Source organism: Stegostoma tigrinum, chromosome 5 (assembly GCF_030684315.1).
Source record: "Stegostoma tigrinum isolate sSteTig4 chromosome 5, sSteTig4.hap1, whole genome shotgun sequence".
Taxonomy (NCBI): domain Eukaryota; kingdom Metazoa; phylum Chordata; class Chondrichthyes; order Orectolobiformes; family Stegostomatidae; genus Stegostoma; species Stegostoma tigrinum.
Window position 1 is genome coordinate 130,571,791 of NC_081358.1, and position 27,531 is coordinate 130,599,321.

The 27,531-nt window shown below is 46.9% G+C and overlaps 1 protein-coding gene across 1 annotated transcript in view; it reads left to right on the forward strand.

Moving 5' to 3' along the window:
* The window catches only part of sspo (SCO-spondin), a 517,250-nt gene that overhangs the window by 473,031 nt on the left and 16,688 nt on the right, over positions 1–27,531 (forward strand). The window contains exons 101-106 of the mRNA XM_059646360.1: positions 2,089–2,216; positions 5,180–5,328; positions 6,461–6,507; positions 6,943–7,151; positions 18,477–18,572; positions 23,320–23,380. Coding sequence (XP_059502343.1) covers positions 2,089–2,216; positions 5,180–5,328; positions 6,461–6,507; positions 6,943–7,151; positions 18,477–18,572; positions 23,320–23,380 — 690 coding nt within the window. The remainder of the gene's footprint in view (positions 1–2,088; positions 2,217–5,179; positions 5,329–6,460; positions 6,508–6,942; positions 7,152–18,476; positions 18,573–23,319; positions 23,381–27,531) is intronic.

Genomic DNA, 27,531 nt, shown 5'->3' on the forward strand with positions numbered 1-27,531 from the left:
GGAGGGCGGCTGCTGCAGGGGGTGAGGGGTTGGGGTGAAGGAGAGATAGAGTTCAAGAGTAAGCTTGTGGGAACACAAAAACTAACAGTAATAACTTGTACAGATGGGTGAAGGGGAAATATTGAAGTCAGACCTAAGCCCCTTGCAGTCACAAACAGGGGAAGTTAAAACCGGGAACAATGAGATGGCAGACCAATTGAACACATAAATAAAACAAAGAACTATGGATACAACTGGATACAAAATTGGCTCAAAAGTTGGAGACAGAGGTGGTGGTAGAGGGTTGTTGTTCTGGCTGGAGACCTGAGACCAGCGGTGTGCCACAATGATCAGTGCTGGGCCCACTGCTGTTTGTCATTTATATAATGATTTGGCTGTGAATATAAGAGGCATGCTTAGTAAGTCTGTGGATGAAATGAAAATTGGTAGTACAGTGGACAGTGAAGGAGGTTATCTGAGACTACCAAGGAAACTTGATCAACTGTCCAGTGAGCCGAGGAATGGCAAATGGAGTAGACAAAATGCAGTGTGTTACATTTTAGTAAGTTAATGGTAGGGCCCTGGGGAGTATTGTCAAACAGAGAAGCCAAGGGGTTAGGTACATAGTTCCTTAAAAGTGACATCACAGGTAGACAGGGTGGTGACAGAGCATTGAGTACAGAAGTTGGGAGATCATGTTGCATCATGTACAGGACACTGGTTGGGCCAGTTTTGGAATACTGCTTACGTTTCTGGTTGCCCTGCTGTAGAAAGGATGTTATTAAACTGGAAAGGGTACGGAAAAGATTTACAAGGATGTTGCCAGGAATTGAGGGTTTAAGCTATGCAAGGAGACTGAATGGACTGGGGCTATTTTCCATGGAACATTTGAGGCTGAGGGGTAACCTTATAAAGGTTTATAAATTTATTAGGGGCACGGATAGAGTAAATGGCCAAGGTCTTTTTTCCAGGTTAGGGAAGTTCAAAACTACAGGGCATAAATTAAAGGTGAGAGGCGAAAGATTTAAGAGACCCGAGGGACAATTTTTTCACATAGAGGGGGGTGCATGTATGGAACAAGCTGCCACAGGAAGTAGTAGAGGTGGATACAATTACAACATTTAAAAGTTATTTGGACAGATACATGAATAGGGACGGTTTAGAGGGATATGGACCAAATGCAGGAAAATGGGACTAGCTCAGTTTAGGAAACCTGTTCGGCATGTAGTTGGACCAAAGGGTCTGTTTCTGTGCTGTATGATTCTATGACTCTATCTGAAAGAACCAAAACCAGAGATTGCTAGAGAAATTCAGCAGCATCTGTGCAGACAGATAATGTGGGGTGCTAGTGTTGGACTGGGGTGGACAAGGTCAGATGTCAGATGACAGAGGTTGTAGTCCAACAGGTTTAATTGAAAACAAGCTTTCAGAGTGACTTCCTTCATCAGGTGAAGTGCACTTGTTGGACTGTAACCTGGTGATGTGTGACTTCTGACTTTGTGGAGAGAGAAACAGTTAATGTTTCAAGCCCAGTGATCCTCCTTGAAAACTGACAGCGGCGAGGAAAAAGTGGTACTTCTGGTGATAAAAGGATTGGAGAGAGGGGTGTTGGTTGGAGAAGCTGTGAGTGGGTAGATGGCGATCGAGTCCAGAGAGAGACAGAGACAGAGACAGAGAGAGAGAGAGAGAGAGATTGCTGACAGCAGGAGATAGCAAGAACTACAGATACTGGAGTCAGAGTCAATGCAGTGTGGAGCTGGAGGAACACAGCAGGCCAGGCAGCATCAGAGGAGCAGGAGAGTCAATGTTTCGAGTTTACACTATAATCAGAACTGGGAAGGGGGAGGGGGAAGGGAGCTTGGAAATAAATAGAGATAGTGTGGCGCAGCAGGTTCACTCAAGGGGTTAGGGTCTGGAATGTACTGTCTGAGAGTGTCGGGAAGCGGGCAGGTTCAATTCAAATATTCTAGGTGTAACTGCAGAAAAACTTTGCGCTGATTCAAGGTGTTATTGCACTCTTGGTCCATTGTAGAATAGATTTGTTGCTTTATGGAGATGGAGTATTGTTACAGTGGCCTTTGGTCAACATCTCATCTACTTGTTTTTCAGGTTGTCCACAAAACCAGACCTTCAGTGAATGTGCCAACATCTGCCCTCATAGCTGCTCAGACCTTCGGTCTGAAACAGAGTGTCGGCAGGATACCTGTGAGCCTGGATGTCTTTGCCCACTGGGACAGGTGGGTCTGTTTGGTTCAATAATACCAAGTGAGTGTATTGGCTTATGCATTGTTTCATGTGAATGTGGGTGTCAATGGCTGGGCCTGCAACAGTTGGTTTGATCAGTCATTTTAGAGGGCAATTTAGTACCAACCACATTGTTGAGTGTGTGGAGTCACCTGCAGGCCAGACCAGGTAGAACACTAGCAGATGGGAGCAAGAGTAGGCCATTCTGCCCTTTGAGCTTGTTCCACCATTCAATATGACAATAGTTGAGCATCCAACTCAGTCTCCTGTTCCCTCTTTTACCGTTAGTCATGTAATTCCTTCATGAAAATGTTTAGTGTTTTGACCTTGACCGCTTTCTGTGGCAGAGAATTCCACAGGCTCCCCACTCTCTGATGACAATATTTCTCCTCAACTCAATCCTAAAAGGCCTACCCCTTATCCTTAGGCTGTCACTACTGGTTCTTGACTCTCCAATCACCTAGCAAGGACAACAGGTTCTATAAAGGACATCAATGAACCAGAAAGATTTTAAGACAATCAGGCACCATTCAACCAGTTTTTCTTGATTCCAACCATCTTCAGCTGCTTCATCAATGACCTTCCCTCCTTCATAAGGTCAGAAGTGGGGAAGTTCACAGATGATTGCACAATGTTCAGCAACATTCGTAACTCCTCAGATACTGAAGCAGTCCGTGTTCAAATGCAACAAGATCTGGACAATATCCAGGCTTGGGCTGACAAGTGGGAAGTGACATTTGTTCCACACAAATGCTGGACATTGCCGATCTTCAATAAGAGAGAATCTAACCACCACCCCCGTGACCTTCAATGGTGTAACCATCACTGAATCCCCCACTATCAACATCCTGGGGGTTACCATTGACCAGAAACTCAACTGGACTCACCACATAAACACAGTGGCTACAAGAATAGGCCAGAAGCTGGGAATACCTCAGCGAGTAACTCACCTCCTGACTCGCCAAAGCCTGTTCACCATCTCCAAGGCACAAGTCAGGAGTGTGATGGAATACTCCCCACTTGCCTGGATGGGTGCAGCCCCAACAACACTCAAGAAGCTCAACACTATCCAGGACAAAGCAGCCGCTTGATTGACACCACATCCACAAACATTCACTCCCTCCACCACCGACGCTCAGTAGCAGCAGTATGTACTATCTACAAGATGCACTGCAGAAATTCACCAAAGATCGTCAGGCAGCACCTTCCAAACACAGGACCACTTCCATCTAGAAGGACAAGGGCAGCAGATACAATGGAACACCACCCCCTGCAAGTTCCCCTCCAGGCCCCCCACTGTCCTGACTTGGAAATATATCGCTGATCCTTCATTGTTGTTCAATCACAATACTGGAATTCTCTCTGTAAGGGCACTGTGGGACAACCTGTAGCACACTACAATGTTTTGAGAAGGCAACTCACCACCATCTGATGTACAATTAGAGTTTTGCAAGAATTTCTTGGCCAGCGACACTCACATCCAGTTAATAATTTTTTTATTAATTGCTGAACCTTATGTGGAATGTGTCTACTCAGCCACTGTGTGAAATATCCTGAAATAAACAGCCTGGGTTATCCTGCTATTAGAAGGGTATATTTCTTTTAAGCTATTGAAGCACAGCAGTGTATTTTTTATCATATCCCAGGGAACATTCAGGCCTTGAATGATAAGTAGCACTTTTTCTTTGTTTGTTCATAGGTTGTGATGAGGCTAGTGTTTATTGCCCATCCGTCAATATGAACAGGAATAGGCCATTCAGTCCATTGAGCCAGCTCCACAATTGAACACAATCATCGTTGATCAAACATTTCATGCTTCAAAAAGACACTTTTACCAATCCTACCCCCATAACCCTGTCCATCACTAGTAATCTAAATGTACACAAAGACTGAGCTCCCAAAGCCCTCTTGTAATTATCAATTACAAAGGATCATAATGGAGGAAGCTAGGGAAAGGGTAGGTCCACTCAAGGACATAGGAAGGAATTTATTCGTGGAGTCAGAGGAAATGGATGACATCCTTAATGAATGCTTTCCATCTGTATCCACAAAGATAAAGGACATGGTGGAATGTCAGCCCAGAGAGGGGTATGTTGATATTCTAGGGCATGTCAACATAAAAAAAAGGTATTTTGAAAAGCATTAAGGAGGAACTTGAGTTGATAGGATCAATCCCAGAATACTGAGGGAGGCCAATGAGAAAATTGCAGGGGGCTTGTACAAAAACAGGCCAATTACAGGCCAGTAAGCTTGTGTCAGTGATAGAGAAATTATTGGAAAAGATTTTTAGGAATAGGATTTAATTGCATTTGGACAAATATGGATTTTTTTGTGACGTGCAGCATGGCTTTGTGAGGAAGAGGTTCTATCTCTCAAATTTGATTGAGTTTATTTTTTGAGAAAGTGATGAAGATGATTGATGAGGGTAAGGCGATCAATGTTGTCTATTTGGACTTTAGCAAAGCCTTGACAAGATCTCTCATGACCAGCTGATACAAAAGATGAAGTCACATGGGATCCACATTCAGCTGGTAAGTTAGATACAGAACTGGTTGTGTCACAGAAGGCAGGGAGCAATGGTGAAAAGGTGCTTTTCTGACTGGAGATCTGTGACCCGTGGTATTCCACAGGGATCAGTACTGGAACTGCCATTGATGCTCACATCTTACAAAATATCCAATGTCCAAAATACTTCAGTTGAATCCCAACGAACCCTTTATAAAGTTCCAAAATAATGTCTTTGCTTTTATTTCCAGCTTGCTTTGAACGCAACCAGTCAGTATGCTTTTTTAAACTTCCCTGTCAATACTGCCCTGCTGCCTGTCAATGATTTGGCAACATGATCAGCTCCAAATTGGTCACCACAAATAAAACTCCTGCTCTTTGCAGTTATAACTAATTCTGATTATACGTCACAATTCCTGGCTGACTGGTGGTTGTTGATGTTGTTGAGCAGCTTCTACAGGATGGGATGTGTGTATCTCCTGAGGAATGTCACTGCTCCTTACTGAGCTCCACAATCCCCTGGATCACTAATATCTCAAAGGAGGATCGATATAGGGATTATGCAGCAGGAAAAATAGTCCGTCACCAATGCAGCAAGTGGTGAGTATTTGTCTACCTCATTCTCTGAGTGTCAGCAATAGAAGAATCCTCAAAAGATTGGAGTAGAGCCTGAGAAAAAGCCCAGATATCTCAGGAACAAAAACAAGGTTGCTGGAAAAGCTCAGCAGGTCTGGCAGCATCTGTGGAGGAGAAAAAAAGAGTTAACGTTTTGGGTCCAGTGACCCTTCCTCAGATGCTTCCTCCCAAATATCTCACCTATTCCTTCATCTGCGATCATTTTAAGTTGCATATTGTACACAATGCTCTGATCCCAGTTAATGCTATTAGGCCACGTCCAATCCCAGGCTGAAATTTGGCTTGATAAATCTCATTTTTTACTTTTTTGGTTTTAATGAGGTGGTCTCACACTGAAACACAAATACACAATGCTGCAGATTCAGGTTTAATAACTCCTTCGGGATTTTAACCAAACACTTCTGAACTGGATCTTCTAAGAAAACTCCTCACACTTGATCGTTAACAATCTTAAAACTATCTCCTATCTCGAGTGCAATAGGTTTATATTTCAGATTTAGCCAAGACTTCTGCGCAATTGAAACTAAAAATCATTTTATTTCTCCAAGTTATGGGTTTTTCCTCTAAGCTTTTTGGACTAAAGGGATCAAAGCGAATGAGGAGAAAGCGTGATCAAGAACTGAATTAGATAGTTATCCATGATCATATTGAACAACAAAGCAGGTTCATAGGGCTGAATAGCCTACTCCTGCTCTAATTATTTATGTTTCTCAATATTGCTGATAATATGGAGTTAGATGGACAAGTAGGCAGTAAGGAGGAGACTGAAAGGAAGTTCAAGGTATGGGGGGGCATCAGCAAGGTGAAGCTGAAGTAGCAGATCAGCCATGACAGTGTTGATTGGTAGAGCATGGTTGAGGCTCAGATAACTGTTCCCTGTTGTTATGTTGTATGTTCTTTTCTAGAAGTTGGTAAAACAGTAAGGGCTGGTATGCAATAGATGGACTGAATGAACAGTTTTTGTGTTATAACTGTATCATTCCAGGATTACACCATTTGTTCTAACCGTGAGTTCTATTCTGATGGAGAGACTACTATGAACATTACAATTTCTCTCCATTCTGTTGTTTTACTGTTTGAGGTATTTTTGTTACAGTGTTTGTCAGAGGGGAATTTTCCATTGTTCAGAATCAGATTGCGAAGGTAAGAAACTTTCTTTAAAAAAAACTCACCCTACCCTCCCCATTCTCCATCACTCTTTGCCCACATTCTCCGTCACCCCCACCTTCCCCAATCTCCCTCATCCCAACCTTCCCCATTCTCCACCACCCCCACCCTCCCCATTCTCTGTCACCTCATGCCCTTCACCTCTCCCACACCAAGATCTATCACCTCATCCCTTCGTTCCCCTCATCTGTGGTACCCGATTCACCCCAATCATTCTCTGTCATTTCTACCCAATCTCTCTGTCACCTCTTCCTTTCTCCTACTCTCCATCACCCCCTCACCCCCCACCTCTCTGTCACCACCTACACCCCTTCCCCAACCCCACTGAATCATGCCCACCCAATCACTCTCAGTCCCCACCATCCACCCCGCCAGCTCTTACTGATATCACTGTCCTCCTTGTTCCTTCAGAATGTCCAGATGGTGAGGCTTGGAATCGAGGATCAGCAGACTCTCCGAGCTGTGAACGATCATGTGAGGATGTTTACTCCATGACAGCACCAAGCTGTGGTTCTGATGACAGAGACTGTGTGTGTGAGGCTGGGAGATACAGGAATAGCTCAGGACATTGTGTCACTGCAGCTTACTGTGAATGTATCATTGAAGACCACATCTACCCGGTGAGTCGCAGGGTCAGCAGCTCACACCCAGTCTAACTGCGTAGACTCCCATCAGAGACCAGAGCTTCTCACTGCCTTGCAGCTAACCAGTGCTTGGCCACACAATGTGGGCATGATGGTCTGGGCCAAACCCAAATGCAAGGCTCAGATATCAGGGACTGAGAGTTGGACTGGGAATCCTGTGTGTTTATACAATATCATTCATGTACAGGGCAGCCCAAGGTGCTTCAAAGGAGCAACAAACTGTGTAAAGGACAATTAGTGAGGGAAAGAGGTGCACAGAGGGGATTCCAGAGCTTGGAACAAGGAGGTAATAATAGAACATTTGGGAAGTCAAAATACAATCTATCAGAGTCAGCATGGTTTTATAAAAACCAAAAGAACTGCAGATGCTGTAAATGAGGAACAAAAACAAAGTTGCTGGAAAAGCTCAGCAGGCCTGGCAGCAACTGTAAAGAAAATAACAGTGTTAATGTTTCGGGTCTGGCAACCCTTCCTCAGAGCGTTCTGAGGAAGGTCACCAGACCCGAAATGCTGGCTCTGTTATTTTCCTTCACGGCTGCTGCCAGGCCTGCTGAGCTTTTCCAGCAACTTTGTTTTTGTTCGCTGTTTACGAAAGGTAAATTGTGTTTGACTAGAAATCAAAGAGTGTAGACAAATGGGACTTTTTCTGGTTGGCAAGATATAACTAGTGGTGTGACGCTAGTCCTTTGGTCCCAACTGTCTACAATTGATATCAATGACTTGGGTTCAGAGATAATAACCTGCAGATGACACAGAAATAGGATGGCAAAGTAAGTTGCAATGGAGAAATAAGAAATTTACTAATGGATATGGATAGATTAGGTGCCTGAGTCAAAATTTGGGCGATGATGTTTAATGTGGATTAGTGTGAGGTTATCCACGTTGGTCAGAAAAATAAAAAAAAACTTTTATTGTCAAAGTGGAGAGAAACGTCAGAGTGCTTTAGTGTGGAAGGATCTGGATGTTCTCGTGCTGCAGTCACAGAAAACTAGTCTGCAGGTACAGTAGGTAATAGGGAAGGCAAATGGAATTTTGGCTCTCATGCTAAGGGCATAGAGTATAAAAAGTAATGAAGTGTTTCTCAACTGTATATGCCATTGCTACATGTGGCATCATGTATCGTTTTAGTCCACATACTTAAGGAGGGATGTAGTTGTGGAAGTTTGTTTTAATTCATTCATTCACAGGATGAGAGCATCATGTTGACCAGACCAGGTAAGGATGATAGTTTCCTTCCCTAAAGGATATTACTGAACCACTTGGGATTTTCCTGACAATTTACAATGGATTCGTAGCCATTATTAGACTGTCAATTCCAGATTATTAAAAATTCAAATTCCACCATCTGCTGTGGCAAGATTTAAATCCAGGTCCCCAGAACATTAGAGATAATGTGAACTGCAGATGCTGGAGAATCCGCGATAACAGAGTGTGGAGCTGGATGAACACAGCAGGCCAAGCAGCATATCAGGAGCACAAAAGCTGATGTTTTGGGCCTAGACCCTTCATCAGAGAGGGGGATGGAGAGAAAAGAAGATAGGTTGAGAGGAGAGTATAGGTGGGGAGGTGGGGAGGGGATAGGTCAGTCAGGGGAGGACGGACAGGTCAAGGAGGTGGGATGAGGTTGGTAGGTGGGAGATGGAGGTGCACCTTGAGGTGGGAGGAGGGGACAGGTGACAGGAAGAACAGGTTAGGGAGGTGGGGACGAGCTGGGCTGGTTTTGTGATGCAGTGGGGGGAGGGGAAGAACTGGGCTGGTTTTGGGATGCAGTGGGGGGTGGGGAGATTTTGAAGCTGGTGAAATCCACATTGATATTATTGGGCTGCAGGGTTCCCAAGGGGAATATGAGATGCTGTTCCTGCAACCTTCGGGTGGCATCATGTGGCACTGCAGGAGGCCCATGATGGACATGTCGTCTAAGGAATGGGAGGGGGAGTTAAAATGGTTCACGAATGGAAGGTGCAGCGCTTTACAGTGAACCGAGCGGAGGTGTTCTGCAAAGCGGTCCCCAAGCCTCCGCTTGGTTTCCCCAATGTAGAGATAGCCAAACCGGGTACAGTGGATACAGTATCAGAGATAATGGGAACTGCAGATGCTGGAGATTCCAAGATAATAAAATGTGAGGCTGGATGAACACAGCAGGCCAAGCAGCATCTCAGGAGCACAAAAGCTGACGCTTCGGGTCTAGGCCCGAAACGTCAGCTTTTGTGCTCCTGAGATGCTGCTTGGCCTGCTGTGTTCATCCAGCCTCACATTTTATTATCTTACAGTGGATACAGTATACCACATTGGCAAATGTACAGGTGAACATCTGCTAAACATGGAAAGTCATCTTGGGGCCTGGGATAGGGGTGAGGGAGGAGGTGTGGGGGCAAGTGTAGCACTTCCTGCGGTTGCAGGGGAAGGTGCCGGGTGTGGTGGGGTTAGAGGGGAGTGTGGAGCAGACAAGGGAGTCACGGAGAGAGTGGTCTCTCCAGAAGGGAGACAAGGGTGGGGATGGAAAAATGTCTTGGGTGGTGGTGTCGGATTGTAGATGGCGGAAGTGTCGGAGGATGATGCTTTGTATCCGGAGGTTGGTGGGATGGTATGTGAGGACAAGGAGGATTCTGTCAGGGCGGTTATAGTGGGGGCGGGGTGTGAGGGATGTGTTGCAGGAAATGTGGGAGACGTGGTCAAGGGCGTTCTCGACCACTGCGGATGGTGAGGTTGTGGTCCTTTGAAGAACTTGGACATCTGGGATGTGCGAGATTGGAATGCCTCACTGGCCTCTACATCGCTGAGGCCCAACGCCTACTCTCCGATACCACCTCCTACATCCCCTTGACCATGACCCCACCCCCGAGCACCAAGCCATCATCTCCAACATCATCCATGACCTCATCACCTCAGGTGACCTCCCAGCCTCTAACCTCATTGTTCCCCAACCCCGCATGGCCCATTTCTATCGCCTTCCCAAAATCCACAAACCCCGCCTGCCCTGGCTGACCCATTGTATCCGCCTGCTCCTGCTCCACCGAACTCATCTCCACCTATCTGGACTCCATTTTCTCCCCCTTGGTCCAGGAACTCCCCACCTATGTCCGTGATACCACCCACGCCCTCCACTTCCTCCAGAACTTCCAATTCCCTGGCCCCCAACACCTCATTTTCACCATGCATGTCCAGAACCTATGCACCTGCATTCCCCAGTCAGATGGCCTTAAAGCCCTCTGCTTTTTCCTGTCCTGCAGGCCCAACCTGTCCCCCTCCACCGACACCCTCATCCGCCTAGCCAAACTCGTCCTCATCCTCAACAACTTCTCTTTCAATTCCTCCCACTTCCTACAGACAAAGCAGGTGGCCATGGGTTCCTGCAGGGGCCCAAGCTATGTCTGCCTCTTTGTAGGTTACATGGAACAGTCCCTCTTCCGCACCTACACAGGCCCCAAACCCCAACTCTTCCTCCGTTACATTGATTATTGTATTGGCGCCGCATCTTGCTCCCAAGAGGGGCTCGAACAGTTCATCCACTTCACCAACACCTTCCACCCCAACCTCAAGTTCACCTGGGCCATCTCCAACACATCCCTCACCTTCCTGGACCTCTCTGTTTCCATCTCAGGCAACCAACTAGAAACTGATGTCCACTTCAAGCTCACCGACTCCCACAGCTACCTAGAATACACCTCCTCCCACCCACCCCCCTGCAAAAATTCCATCCCCTATTCCCAATTCCTCCGCCTCCGCTGCATCTGCTCCCAAGATGAAGCAATCCACTCCTGCACATCCCTGATGGCCGCGTTCTTCAAGGACTGCAACTTCCCCACGCAGTGGTCCAGAATGCACTTGACCGAATCTCCCGCATTTCCCACAACACATCCCTCCACCCTGTCCCCGCCACAACCGCCCTAAGAGAATCCCCCCCCCCAGAACTCACATACCACCCCACCAACCTCCGGATACAACGCATCATCCTCCGACGCTTCCGCCACCTACAATCCGACTCCACCACCCAAGACATTTTTCCATTCCCACCCTTGTCTGCCTTCCGGAGAGACCACTCTCTCCGTGACTCCCTTGTCCATTCAACACTCCCCTCCAACCCCACCACACCCGGCACCATCCCATGCAACCGCAGGAAGTGCTACACTTGCCCCCACACCTCCTCCCTCACCCCCATCCCAGGCCCCAAGATGACTTTCCATGTTTAGCAGATGTTCACCTGCACATCTGCCAATGTGGTATACTGTATCCACTGTACCCGGTGTGGCCACCTCTACATTGGGGAAACCAAGCGGAGGCTTGGGGACTGCTTTGCAGAACACCTCCGCTCGGTTCACAATAAACAACCGCACCTCCCAGTCGCGAACCATTTTAACTCCCCCTCCCATTCTTTAGATGACATGTCCATCATGGGCCTCCTGCAGTGCCACAATGATGCCACCCAAAGGTTGCAGGAACAGCAACTCATATTCCGCTTGGGAACCCTGCAGCCCAATGGTATCAATGTGGACTTCACCAGCTTCAAAATCTCCCCCTCCCCCACTGCATCAGAAAACCAGCCCAGCTCGTCCCCGCCTCCCTAACCTGTTCTTCCTCTCACCCATCCCCTCCACCCACCTCAAGCCGCACCTCCATCTCCCACCTACCAACCTCTTCCCGCCTCCTTGACCTGTCCGTCCTCCCCTGACTGACCTATCCCCTCCCCACCTATACTCTCCTCTCCACCTATCTTCTCCTCTATCCATCTTCAGTCCGCCTCCCCCTCTCTCCCTATTTATTCCAGAACCCTCTCCCCATTCCCCCTCTCTGATGAAGGGTCTAGGCCTGAAACGTCAGCTTTTGTGCTCCTGAGATGCTGCTTGGCCTGCTGTGTTCATCCAGCCTCACACTTTGTTATCCCCAGAACATGACCAGAGTCTCTGGATTAACAGATCAGTGATAATATCATTCAGCCATTGTTTCCCTCCGAAGGGAACATTCATGAAATTGAGTGGAGACATCAGGGTTTTCTCCTATGAAGCGAGATTTTAAGCAGTTTAGACCGATACTTTTGGAATTTGGAAGAACAAGAGGAGATCTGATTGAGATATATAATGTGCTAAAGGCGATTGACAGAATGGAGTTAGAGAGGATGCCTCCTCATGTGGGTCAATCTGAAATGGAAGGTCATAGTTTTAGGATATGAACTAGCAGATTTAAATCAGAGATGAGGAGAAATCACTTCTCTCAAAGTGAATTCCAAGAATCATGGAGATAAAGGGAGCTACAGATGTTGGAGAATCTGAGGTAACAAAATATGGAGCTGGATGGACACAGCAGGCCAAGCAACATCTGAGGAGCTGGAAAGCTGACATTTCGGGCCTTGACCTTCATCAGATAAGGGGTCGAGGCCTGATCTTTCCTGTTCCTAAGTTACTGCTTGGCCTGCTGTGTTCATCCAGCTCCACACCTTGTTATCTTGGATTCTCCAGCATCTGCAGTTCCTATTATCTCCACCTATCACCATCTCACCTACCTTCCCCCAGCTCTACCCTTCCGCCCTATATTTATTTTCTTGCTCCCTTCCCCTCCCAAGTCCTGATGAAGGGTGTAAACCTGAAATGTTGACTTTCCTGCTCCTCTGATGCTGCCCCACGTGCTTTGTTCCTCCAGCTCCACACTATATTGACTGAGCAGGACATCTCTGCTCTTGTATTCTTGCCCTCTTGAAATGAATGCTAAATTGCATTTGATTTCCTAACTGCCAACTGAACCTGCATGTTAATCTTAAGAGAATCCTGCACTAGGACTCGTAAGTCCCTTTGTACTTCAGATTTCCAAAACCTCTTTAGAAATTAGCCCACGACTATATTCTTCCTACCAACATGCATAACCTCACACTTTCCAACATTGTATTCCATCTATTACTTCTTCTCCCATTCTCTCAGTCTGCCCAAATCCTTCTGCAGCCTCCCTACTTCCTCAACATTCACTGTCCCTACACCTATCTCTGTGTGCCATCTGCAAACTTCGCAACAATGCCCTCAGTATCTTAATCCTGATCATTCATGTATCACGTGAATTGTTCTGATTCCAACACCGATGCCTGTGAAACTCGACTAGCCACCATCTGCCATTCTGAGAAAGACCCCTTTATCCCCACTGTCTGCCTTCTGCCCGTCAGCCAATCCTCTATCCATGCCAATACCTTCCCTCTAACACCATGGGCTCTTATGTTATTTAGCAGCCTCGCTTGTGGCACCTTGTCAAAGGCCTTCTGAAAATCCAAACAGAAAATGTCCACTGACTCTCGTTTGTCTAACTTACTCATTATCGAGAACATAGAACATAGAAAAGTACAGCACAGTACAGGCCCTTCAACCCACGATGTTGTGCTGCGGAATAATCCGAATCCCCAAATAAAATAATCTAACCTACGTTCCCCTCAATTCACTGCTGTCCATGTGCATGTCCAGCAGTCGCTTAAATGTCACCAATGACTCCGCTTCCACGACTACCACTGGTAAACTATTCCATGCGCTCACAACTCTCTGGGTGAAGAACCTCCCTCTGACGTCTCCTCTATACCTTCCTCCTAACACCTTAAAACTATGACCCCTCATGGCAGTCAATCCTGCCCTGGGGAAAAGTCTCTGGCTATTGACTCTATCCATGCCTCTCATTAACTTGTACACCTCGATCAGGTCACCTGTCTTCCTCCTCCTCTCCAGAGAGAAAAGTCCAAGCTCAGTCAACCTCTCCTCGTAAGACAAGCCCTCCAGTCCAGGCAGCATCGTGGTAAACATCCTTTGCACCCTCTCCAAAGCCTCCACATCTTTCCTATAATAGGGCAAACAGAACTGGACACAATATTCCAAGTGTGGTCTCACCAGGGTTTTGTAGAGCTGCAGCATAACCTCGCGGCTCTTAAACTCGATACCCCTGTTAATGAAAGACAAAACACCATATGCTTTCTTAACAACCTTATCCACCTGGGTGGCAACTTTGAGGGAGCTATGCACTTGAACACCAAGATCCCGCTGTTCCTCCACACTGCCGAGAATCCTTCCTTTAATCCTATATTCAGCATTTAAGTTCGACCTTCCAAAATGCATCACTTTGCATTTATCCAGGTTGAACTCCATCTGCCATTTCTCAGCCCAGCTCTGCATTCTGTCAATGTCTCGCTGAAGCCTGCAATAGCCCTCGATACTGTCAACAGCACCTTCAACCTTTGTGTCATCAGCAAACATACTAACCCACCTCTCAGCCTCCTCATCCAAGTCATTTATAAAAACTACAAAGAACAGAGGCCCAAGAACAGAGCCCTGTGGGACACCACTCAGCACTGACCTCCAGGCAGCATACTTACCATCTACAATCGCTCTCTGCCTCCTGTCAACCAACCAATTCTGAATCCAGACAGCCAAATCACCCTGTATCCCATACCTCCTGACTTTATGAATGAGCCTGCCGTGGGGAACCTTATCAAATGCCTTGCTGAAGTCCATGTACACCACATCCGCTGCTTGACCCTCGTCAAGCTATCTCGTGACTTCCTGAAAGAACTCAAGAAGATTTGTAAGGCATGACCTGCCCCTCACAAAGCCATACTGACTCCCTTTAATCACACTATGCTTTTCCAAATAGTCATATCTCCTATCCGTCAGAATTCTTTCCAAAACCTTGCTGACCATAGATGTAAGACTGACTGGTCTGTAATTTCCAGGGATTTCCCTATTCCCTTTCTTGAAAAGAGGAACAACATTTGCCTCCCTCCAATCTTCCGGTACGACTCCCATGGAGAGTGAGGAAGCAAAGATCTTCGCCAGCGGCTCTGCAACCTCCTTTCTCACTTCCTGGTGCAATCTAGGATAAATCTGGTCTGGCCCTGGGGACTTATCAATCTTAATGTTTGCCAAAATTTCCAGCACATCAACTTCCTCAATCTCAATCTGTTCAAGCCTGTTTTCCTGCTCCTCAAAGTTCTCATTCACAGAAAGGTCCCTTGCCTTAGTGAAAACCGAAGCAAAAAACTTATTTAGGGCTTTTCCTATCTGCTCAGACTCCACGCACAAGTTCCTTACACTATCCCTGATCGGCCCTACCTTCTCCCTGATCATTCTTTTATTCCTCACCTATGAGTAAAATGCCTTCAGGTTCTCCCTAATCCTTCCTGCCAAGCCTTTTTCGTGCCCCCTCCTGGCCCTCCTCAGTCCACTTTTGAGCTCCTTGCGAGCAAGTCTGTAATCCTCTAAAGCTGTGCTAGACCCTTGCTTCCTCCACCTTACATACGCTGCATTTTTCTTTTTGACAAGAAACCTCTCTGTACCCGTCATCCAAGGCTCCTTAATCTTACCCCTTCTTACCTGTCTCAGAGGAACAAATTTATACATCACTCGCAACAACTGCTCCTTAAACAGCCTCCACATGTCAGCTGTGCCCTTTCTGTGGAACAATTGCTCCCAATCTGTACTTCCCAACTCCTGTCTGATAGTGTCATAGTTTCCTTTTCCCCAGTTAAATATCTTCCCCTGGTAACTGCTCCTTTCCCTTTCCATGGCTACGGTAAATGTGAGGCTGTTGTGGTCACTGTCGCCAAAGTGTGCTCCCACCATGAGATCTGACACCTGTCCTGGCTCAGTGCCAAGCACCAAATCCAAAATGGCCTCCCCCCTCGTCGGCCTGTCCACATACTGAGTAAGGAAACCCTCCTGAACACACCTGACAAAAACGGCTCCATCCAAACCATCTGCACTAAGGAGGTTCCGATCAATATTGGGAAAGTTGAAGTCACCCATAACAACCCTGCTACGTTTGCACTTTTCAACAATCTGCCGGCCTATGAGTTCTTCGATCTCCCTACTGCTATTTGGGGGTCTGTAGAAAACCCCCAGTGAGGTGACTGCTCCCTTGCTGTTCCTAACTTCCACCCATACTGACTCAGTCGATAAACCTTCCTCAGCAACCTCAGCCCAAACCACCTCAGTAGACGAGTTCTCATCAAAAGTTCTTTCAGCCACCATTATACTGTCCTTGACCAACAAAGCTACACCTCCCCCTCTTTTACCACCTTCCCTGACCTTAATGAAAGATCTAAACCCTGGAACCTGCAACATCCATTCCTGACCCTGCTCTATCCATGTCTCCGAAATGGCCACAACATCGAAGTCCCAGGTACCTATCCAAGCTGCAAGCTCACCTACCTTATTCCGGATAATCCTGGCATTAAAGTAGAAACACCTCAATCCAGCTTGCTGTCTGCCAGCACATTCCTGTGACAGTGAGGTCCTGACTATGTCCTCCCTACACTCATCCTCCTGTGTACTAGGACTACACCTCAGTTTCCCATCCCCCTTCTGAGCTAGTTTAAATCCACCTAAATAGCACTAGCAAATTTCCCACCCAGGATATTGGTGCCCCTCTGGTTCAAGTGGAGACCGTCCTGTTTGTAGAGTTCCCACCTTCCCCAGAATGAGCCCCAATTGTCCATGTACCTGAAGCCCTCCCTCCTGCACCATCCCTGCAGCTACGTGTTCAGCTGAAATCTCTCCCTGTTCTTTGCCTTGCTATCACGTGGCACGGGTAACAAACCAGAGATAACCACTCTGTTTGTTCTAGCTCTCAGCTTCCACCCTAGCTCCCTGAAATCCTGCCTGACATCCCTATCCCTCTTTCCCTCCACTACCACTGCCGGCAGCACATTCCACACGCACCCACCACTCTCTGTGTAAAGAACCTACCTCTGACATTTCCCCTATACCTTCCTCCAATCACCTAAAAATTATGCCCTCTTATAATAGTCATTTCAGCCCTGGGAAAAAAATCTCTGGCTATCCACCCTATCTGTGCCTCTCATCACCTTGTAAACCTCTGTCAAGTCACCTCTCATCTTTCTTTGCTCCAATGAAAATCTAGCTCCCCCAACCTTTCCTCATAAGACCTGCCCTCCAGTCTCGGCAGCATCCTGGTAAATCTCCTCTGCACCCTCTCTAAAGTTTCCACCTTCTTCCTATAATGAGGCGACCAGAACTGAATGCAATATCCTAAGTGTGGTCTAAGCAGGGTTTTATAGAGCTGCAACATAACCTCGCAGCTCTTAAACTCAATTCCCGAGCCCATGAAAGCTTTCACACAATGCGCCTTCTTTACAAACTTATCAACTTGGGTAGCAACTTTGGGGGATCTATAGACGTGGACCCCAAGATCCCACTGTTCCTCCACACTGCCAAGAATCCTGCCATTAACCCTGCATTCTGCATTCAAATTCAACCTTACAAAATGAATCACTTCACATTTTTCTGGTCAGCTCCTCCTCATATCTTTGTAGTTATCCTCATTTGATTATAGGTCAGCACAATATTGTGGGCCGAAGGACCTATACTGTACTGTTCTATGTTCTATATTCTATGATTGTAATAACGTCGCATATGATTTCAGCTTCCCTCCCTCAAACTGCAGGGTGAGTTCTATCGTATTACAGTCACTGTCCTCAAGGGGTTCCTTCACCCTCAGCTCCCTAATCAGGTCTGCCTCATTGCACATCACCAAATCCAGAACTGCCTGTTTTCTAGTGGGATCTACCACAAGAAGGTCCACAAAAAATCTTATATACATTCCACAAACTCCTTTCCTTGGGCTCCACTACTAACCTGATTTTCCCAGTCTCCATGAATATTGATAATTGTAAATAGAAACTTTCTTATATGCCTGAACTATCTCTTGATTTATTTTCTCCCCACATCCTGACTATTGCCCCGAGGCCTGTATAGAGTCGCCATCAGGGTCTTTGTTCCTTTGCAATTCCCCAACTCTACCCACAACAATTCTACACCTTCCAACTCTATATCACTTTTGCTTTTGTTTTAATGTCATTTAGAATTGTACAGTCTCTACAGTGTGGAAGCAGGCCATTTTCCCTATTGCGGCCATACTATCTTCCAAAGAGCATCACTTCCAGAATTGCCTCCCTACCCTATTCCTGTAACTCTGCTTTTCTCATGGCTAATCTACCTAGACTGTATATTGCTGGATGGTAAGGACAGTTTAGTATGGCCAATCCACCCCAACCTGCACACCTCTGGACTGTAAGAAGAAACCACAGCATCCAGAGGAAACCCACACAGACACAGGGAGAACATGCAGACTCCACACAGAGAGTTGCCCGAGGTTGAAATCAAACCCATGTCCCTGACGCTGTGAAGCAGCAGTGCAAACTACTGAGCAACTGTGCCGTTCTTAACAACAAGGCAACCCCACTCCCGTGGCCTGGTCTCTCAATAGAATGGATATCCCTGTATATTCAGTTGTGAACAATGGAGTTTCTGCCTTGTTTTGCAGGCAGGCTTTGAATGGGAAGAGGATTGTGAACGGTGCCAGTGCCTAAATGGAAGGAAGGTCTGTTCCTCTGGATGTCCACCACTTATCTGCCTGGAGGTAAGAAATCCTCTTATTATTTACTCAGTTTCTTTTTTCCCTCAATGCCTGAGGAGGACTTGCCATCACCTGGAGCTGCTCTCAATTTCACAGTCAATCCTTCACTCGTGTTTCTGTCATTGGATAGATCCTTGATTGTCATGGGAAGAAATGCAACAATAGGGTTGAGGATCTTATCAGCTGTGATTTAATCATGGAGCAGATTTGATGGGCCGTAGGGCCGAATTTCTGCACCTATGTCTTTTGGTCTGATGGTACTTAAACCTTAAACCCCCTTTTAAATCCAAAATCTCACATTCATTGACACTGGATGGACAGACAGACCAGACAAACATTCCTGTCAGGAGTATGAGCAAAAACTTTGCGAAAAGGAGGAACTCCATACCTCTTTGAGTTTCATTGCTTTCCGAATTAAAATGAGAGAGGGCAATTTCAGTTTGGCTGGATGGTTGACAGTGAGGAAGAAGGTGTCAGGTTAGAGGAGGATATAAACTAATTGATCAGGTGGGCAGATCAGTGACAGATGGAACTTAACCCTAATAAATATGAGGGATGCCATTTGCAAGAAGAAACAAAACAAGTCGACGGAACCCCGTCCACAGCCGACGCCGACGGAACCCTGCCCACAGCCGACAACCTCATCGCTCCGCCCACAACCTCCACAGCCAGCAACCCCAGAGGAGAGAGCCACACTGAGCCCTGCCGAATCTTCACCTTCCCCCCAGACCTCCCACTGACTGAGGACAAACGGTCAATCCTAAGCAAGGGGCTCACCTTTGTCCCCCTATAACCACACATCAACGAATACCAGTCAAGTTTGGACATAGAGCAGTTTTTCCGCTGCCTTCGCCTCCACGCCTACTTCTTTAACCGGGAGCCTAACCCTCCCTCCACTGACCCCTTCAACCGCCTCCAACACAAGTCCTCCTCCTGGACACCACCCCCAGGCCTCCTACCCTCCCTCGACCTCTTTATCTCCAACTGCGGTCGAGACATTAACCGCCTCAACCTCTCCACCCCTCTCACCCACTCCAACCTCTCCCCCACAGAACGGGCAGCCCTCCACTCCCTCCGCTCCAACCCAACCTCACCATCAAACCCGCAGACAAGGGTGGCACAGTGGTAGTATGGTGCACTGACCTCTACATCGCTGAGGCCAAACGCCAACTCTCCGACACCTCCTCTTATTACCCCCTTGATCATGACCCCACCCCCGAGCACCAACCATTATCTCCAACACCATCCATGACCTCATCACCTCAGGGGACCTCCCACCCACAGCCTCCAACCTCATTGTTCCCCAACCCCGCACGGCCCATTTCTATCGCCTTCCCAAAATCCACAAACCCCGCCTGCGCTGCCCGACCTATTGTCTCAGCCTGTTCCTGCTCCACCAAACCCATGTCCACCTAACTGGACTCCATTTTCTCCACTTTGGTCCAGGAACTCCCTACCTACATCCATGGCACCACCTACGCCCTCCACCTCCTCCAGAGCTTCCAATTCCCTGGCCCCCAACACCTCATTTTCACCATGGACGTCCAGTCCTTTTGCACCTGTATTCCTCATGCAGATGGCCTCGAGGCCCTCCGCTTCTTCCTGTCCCGCAGGCCCGACCAATCCCCCTCCACCGACACCCTCATCCGCCTAGCCGAACTCGTCCTCACCCTCAACAACGTCTCTTTTGGTTCCTCCCACTTCCTACAGACAAAGGGGGTGGCCATGGGTACCCGCATGGGCCCCAGCTATGCCTGCCTCTTTGTAGGTTACGTGGAACAGCCCCTCTTCCGCACCTACACAGGCCCCAAACCCCACCTCTTCCTCCGTCACATTGATGACTGTATCGGCGCCGCCTCTTGCTCCCCAGAGGAGCTCGAACAGTTCATCCACTTCACTAACACCTTCCACCCCAACTTCAAGTTCATCTGGGCCATCTGCAACACATCCCTCACCTTCCTGGACCTCTCAGTCTCCATCTCATGCAACCAGCTAGAAACTGATATCCATTTCAAGCCCACTGACTCCCATAGCTACCTAGAATACACCTCCTCCCACCCACCACTCTGCAAAAATTCCATCCCCTATTCCCAATTCCTTTGCCTCCACCGTATCTGCTCCCACGGTGAGGCATTCCACTCCCGCACATCCCAGATATCCACGTTCTTCAAGGACCGCAACTTTCCCCCCGCAGTGGTCGAGAACACCCTTGACCGCATCTCCCGCATTTCCCGCAACACATCCCTCACACCCCGCCCCCGCACAACCGCCCCAAGAGGATCCCCCTCGTTCTCACATACCACCCCACCAACCTCCGGATACAGCACATCATCCTCCAACACTTCCGCCATCTACAATCCGACCCCACCACCCAAGCTATTTTTCCATCCCCATACCTTGTCTGCCTTCCAGAGAGACCACTCTCTCCGTGATTCCCTTGTCTGCTCCACACTCCCTTCCAACCCCACCACACCCAGAACCTTCCCCTGCAACCGCAGGAAGTGCTACACTTGCCCCAACACCTCCTCCCTCACCCCCATCCCAGGCCCCAAGATGATTTTCCATGTTAAGCAGAGGTTCACCTGTACATCTGCCAATGTGATATACTGTATCCATTGTACCCGGTGTGGCCACCTCTACATTGGGGAAACCAAGTGGAGGCTTGGGGACCGCTTTGCAGAACATCTCCGCTCAGTTCGCAACAAACAACTGCACCTCCCAGTCGTGAACCATTTCAACTCCCCCTCCCATTCCTCAGACAACATGTCCATCATGGTCCTCCTGCAGTGCCACAATGATGCCACCCAAAGGTTGCAGGAACAGCAACTCATATTCCGCCTGGGAACCCTGCAGCCCAATGGTATCAATGTGGACTTCACAAGCTTCAAAATTTCCCCTCCCTCTCCGCATCCCAAAACCAGTCCAGCCCTTCGCCTTCCCCCACTGCATCCCAAAACCAGTCCAGCCTGTCTCCGCTTCCCTGACCTGCTCTGCCTCTCACCCATCCCTTCCTCCCACCTCAAGCCGCATCTCCATTTCCGACCTACTACCTCATCCCGCCTCCTTGACCTGTCCGTCTTCCCTGGACTGACCTATCCCCTCCCTACCTCCTCACCTATACTCTCCTCTCCACCTATCTTCTTTTCTCTCCATCTTCAGACCGCCTCCCCCTCTCTCCCTATTTATTCCAGAACCCTCTCCCCATCCCCCTCTCTGATGGAGGGTCTAGGCCCGAAACGTCAGCTTTTGTGCTCCTGAGATGCTGCTTGGCCTGCTGTGTTCATCCAGCTTCACACTTTGTTATCGCGGATTCTCCAGCATCTGCAGTTCCCATTATCACCAAGACAAGGGAGTAATCAACGAATGGCAGGACATTAGGAAGCTCGGACGGATTTGGGGTCCTTGTCCACGGAACACTGAAGGTGTTGAGCAGTTTGATAGTGTTGTAAAGAATGCACATGGGACTTCAACCATTTTCCATTCTTTGGAAATATCTCACAATTCCTTCAGTGTCGCTGGGTCAAAATCTTGGAATTCCCTTCCTAACGGCACAATGGGTCAACCTACAGTACTTGGATCACAGCGGTTCAAGAAGGCAGCTCACCACCACCTTCTCAAGTGCAACTAGGGATGGGCAATAAATGTTGGGTCCAGGCAGTGATGCTCAGTTTATTTTTATTCACTTGTGAGACTTATGGGTCAATGAAAAAATAACAGGAGTACTGCATAAAAACTGAAAGAACTGCAGATGCTGTAAATCTGAAACAAAATAGCTATTGCTGGAAAAGCTCAGCAGGTCTGGCAGCATCTGTGAAGAGAAATCAGAGTTAATGTTTTGGATCCTGTGACCCTTCCTCAGAACCCCTTCTTTGTTTAGGGGTTCTGAGGAAATTCTGAGGAAGGGTCACCAGACCTGAACCAATAATTCTGATTTCTCTTCACAGATACTGGCAGGCCTACTGAGCTTTTCCAGCAACTTCTCTTTTTGTAACGAAAGTACTCTATTGGATTTATTTTTGGAAGCTTTTAAATGTGTTGACAGCAGTTCTTGCGCTGTATTATGAGGAAATATTGAACAGGCTGTACTTGTGACCGCTGGCATTCCAAACAGTAAGATGCAACTCAAGCAAAAGAAAGAGAATCTTTAAGGTCTTAACAGAGTATGTGCATAAACTTAAAAGCATAGAAACTAGGAGGCTAGAATCTGCTTGCTCCATGATCTGCTGTCCATGGGAGAACTTGAAACCAAATAACACAGTTTGAACATAACAGGACAATTGCATTGGTGGCTCAGTGGTTAGCACTGCAGCCTCTCAGCACCAGGGACCTGGGTTCAATTCCAGTCTCAGGCAACTGTCTGTGTGGAGTTTGCACATTCTCCCTGTGTCTGCGTGGGTTTCCTTCAGGTACTCTGGATTCCTCCCACAGTCCAAAGATGTGCAGGCTAGGGGGATTGTCCATGCTAAATTGCCCGTAGTGTTCAGGGGTGTGTGGGTTATAGGGGGACGGGTCTGGGTGGGATGCTTCAAGGGACGGTGTCGACTTGTTGGGCTGAAGGGCCTGTTTCCACACTGTAGGGAATCTAATCTCATTACTTCAGGATTGTTCCAGCAAAGAACCACCATTGAAATGATGGGCTGAATGTCCAGCCACTGATGAACATGTGTGTCTCTTTATTCTACGTTTTGAAAGTTGTTTGTTTTCATCATGTGTGTTTCAAGTGTACAATTATTTTTTTCATGAATTGCAGGGTTATGTAAAAGTTGAGGATCCTGGAAAATGCTGTCCTGTCTGCAGGAAGGAAATTCCTGGTAAGTGAAGATAGCCTAGATCAGATTCTCATCCTATCGCTATCAATTTTTCAGTCGAAAGGTTTTCTCAGTGTAAAGAAGAGATGACATTTTAGGTCAGATAATGCATGTTAGGCTAGAAGCCTTGCTTAGGATCGGTCTGAGTTTTGGTTTGGAGTCAGACTGTTTTTATTTCTAAAGTAAGAATTCTTTATAGTGATAAAACCTTCGTTCTCTCAGGGCAGGGATATTTAAGGAATGTGGTGATTTATATCCACGTATTAATCAATTAAAACCTTCTAACTGATTAAAGATTTAACGGCATCTTAGGTTTTTTTAACACATCCTCGTCATTGGTGTGGTCCTTTGATCTTTTATTTATAAATTCTGTGTCTGATAGTCCTTCTCTCACTAACTCCTGAAGAAGGAGCAAGGCCCCAAAAACTTGTGTTTTCAAATAAGCCGATGTTCTGTTACCTGATGTCATGTGATTTCTGACCTTGTCCACCGCAGTCCAACACTGGCCGCTCCACATCAAGTCTCCTAAGAATGTTATTTGTTTCAATAAGATTGCCTCTTATTCTTTTAAACTCCAGTGAGTAGATGCCCAATCTGCTCAATCTCTCCTCATAAGATAATGGCTGCTCCCCTGAAAATGGCCTCCATTGCCAGTATATCTCTCCTTCAATAAGGAGCTCAAAACTGTTAGATTCATATCCAGCACATAGATAAATGGTTGTAGTTGGAGATCAATTATCTCAGCTCCAGGACATCTCTGTAGGAGTTCCTTAGCGCGCTTAGAGAAGCTCAAATTAATCAATGCCAAGTCAACATAGTTTCCTGAAAGAAACATCTTTTCACCAGTGTTTTGGCCATTGTTGAAGTAGTAATGCATACTGTGGGCTAGAGGGAACTGGGTGATTTACTTTACCTTGCTTTCCTGAAGACATTTGATAAGGTGCTACGTAAAATGTTCTTGCAGATTTACATGAATACAAAATTCAGAAATGATGTTGGAGTTATACAGGGCATTAGTGAAACCATATCAGGGAGATTCCTAACAGGTCAGAGGCTAGGAATATGTTTTTTTTTAATTCATTTGTGGGATGTGGGCATCGCTGGCTGGGCCTAGCATCTATGAAGATGGATAAGGGAGAACCAGTGGATGTAGGGTACCTGGACTTTCAGAAAGCCTTTGATAAAGTCCCGCATAAGAGATTGGTGAACAAAATTAGGGCACATGGTATTGGGGGCAAAATACTGGCTTGGACTGAAAATTGGCTGGCTGACAGGAAGGAAAGAGTAGTGATAAATGAGTCCCTTTCGGAATGGCAGGCAGTGACCAGTGGGGTTCCACAAGGTTTGGTGCTGGGACCGCAGCTGTTCACGATATATATTAATGATATAGACGAAGGCATTAAAAGTAATATTAGCAAATTTGCCGATGACACAAAGCTGGGTGGCAGTGTGAAATGTGAGGAGGGTGTTATGAGAACAGAGGGTGACTTGGACAGGCTAGGTGAGTGGACGCCTACATGGCAGATGCAGTTTAATTTGGATAAATGTGTGGTTATACACTTTGGTGGCAAGAACAGGAAGGCAGATTACTATCACAATGGAGTCAAGTTAGGTAAAGGGGAAGCACAACGAGATCTAGGTGTTCTTGTCCATCAGTCAATGAAAGCAAGCAAACAAAGTGTGGAGCTGGATGAACACAGCAGGCCAAGCAGCATCTCAGGAGCACAAAAGCTGACGTTTCGGGCCTAGACCCTTCATCAGATGTCCCCTCTCCCTCTCTCCCCCTCGGTCTGACATCTCACCCCTTGCTCTGTCCCCTCTCTGATGAAGGGTCTAGGCCCGAAACATCAGCTTTTGTGCTCCTGAGATGCTGCTTGGCCTGCTGTGTTCATCCAGCTCCACACTTTGTTATCTTGGATTCTCCAGCATCTGCAGTTCCCATTATCAATGAAAGCAAGCATGCAGGTACAGCAGGCAGTGAAGAAAGCTAATAGCATGCTGGCCTTCATAACAAGATGAATTGAGTATAGGAGCAAAGAGGTCCTTCTGCAGCTGTACAGGGCCCTGGTGAGACCACACCTGGAGTATTGTGTGCAGTTTTGGCCTCCAAATTTGAGGAAGGACATCCTGGCTATTGAGGGAGTGCAGCGTAGGTTCACGAGGTCAATTCCCAGAATGGCAGGACTATCATATGTTGAAAGATTGGAGCGACTGGGCTTGTATACAGTTGAGTTTAGAAGGATGAGAAGGGATCTGATTGAGGCGTATAAGATTTTTAGCGGATTGGACACTGTGGAGGCAGGAAGCATGTTTCCGCTGATGAGCGAGTCCAGAACCAGAGGACACAGTTTAAAAATAAGGGGTAGGCCATTTAGAACAGAGTTGAGGAAAAACTTCTTCACCCAGAGAGTGCTGGATATATGGAATGGTCTGCCCCAGAAGGCAGTGGAGGCCAACTCTCTGGATGCTTACAAGAAAGAGATAAATAGAGCTCTTAAAGATAGAGGAATCAAGGGTTATGGGGATAAGGCAGGAACAAGATACTGATTGTGGATGATCAGCCATGATCATAATGAATGGTGGTGCTGGCTCGAAGGGCCGAATGGCCTACTCCAGCACCTATTGTCTATTGTCTATTGTCTATTGCCTGTCCCTGTTGTCCCTTGAGCAGGTAATGTTGAGCTGTCTTCTTGAACTGCCACAGTCCATGTGCTATGGGTTTACAATGCTTTTAGGGAGGGAATTCCAGGATTTTGACCTAGTGACAGTGAAGTAATGACAATATATTTCCAAGTCAGAATGATGAAGAGTCAGAGGGGAACATGCAGTTGCGGTGTTTCATGTATTTGTTGCCCTTGTCCTTCTAGATGGAAGTGTTTATGAGTTTGGAAAGTGCTGATAAGGATCTTTGGTAAATTTCTGCAGTACATCCTGTAGACAGTACACACTGCTGCGACTGAGCATCAGTGGTGGAGGGAGTGGAATCTTGTGGATGTGGTGCCAACCAAGCCACTTCTACCTAGAAGGACAAGGGCAGTAGATACATGGGAACACCACCCCCTCCACCTTTGTGAGCGTGTATCTGGCTTTCCCTCATCTGCTCGAGTATCCATGATCTTCAGGTACTGCAGACCTCATTTCTGTCTTAATTGTTTAAAAGATTTTCCTGCACATTGGTAGGTTTATGAATGGACCAGGTATGAGTCTCTCAGACTGTGGCCAAGCTCAGAATTACCCATACCAGGTCTTGTTAAGTATTAAATCCTCTGCCCTGGATCCTTGTCCCTTTTTCCAAGATCTTCTTAAGTTGAGAAATTAAAGTCTTAACCTTTGGCCTACTGTTGCCATATCAATTAGATTAACAACTGAGTAGTGTCCTCAATACTCATGCAACAAAGACATCATTGAGCAACCTGGACTGGGGAATGCAGCCATTAGTCACTCTCTCTTACTACCCAAGCCTCCTCTTATATTGGTTGTTTTCCCCAAGCTGTAGAATATGCTTGGGTCTGAACTGAACACTACTCAGGTAATCCATAGATTCATAGAGATCTACAGAACAGAAAAGAATTTATCTTTTAGTGCCTTCTTGAATAAGATTGAAGATGTTTAGAACATTGGGTCCCAGCTCCTGGTGTGCAATATAATTTACAAGTTAACTATCCATTTCCAACTCTAGTCCACATTCTGGTCCTGGTCTTAAACTGAACAAGTTAATTTTCAGTACCTGCTATTGTTGTTAGAACCACTGTGTAAATGTCATTGTTTTGTGGGCATTTCCCATGGTCTCCCATCGACATCCCCTCTGCTGCTGACCTTACCTTGGGCACTTTAATGTGCACCCATCCCTAGTGTCAGTGTCAAAATGTTTCTGCCTAGTTGTGGGTAGGTGTAGTGGCAACGTAGACACGATGCACACAGTTACATCGGAACATCATAAGAACTGCAAGCATAAAACAATAACGTCCCTCTTCATTCCTCTTTCTACATATTCAACAGGAATGGTTCCAGCATTAAGAAACTTCAGCGATGAGGACAGAATGACATTGGGACTGTTCTCCTTGGAGAGAAGAAGGTTGAGAGAGGTCTGATAGCGGAGAGTGGATAGAGTTGATAGGGAGAAGCTGTTCCTGCTTCTAAAAGGAGGAAAGAAT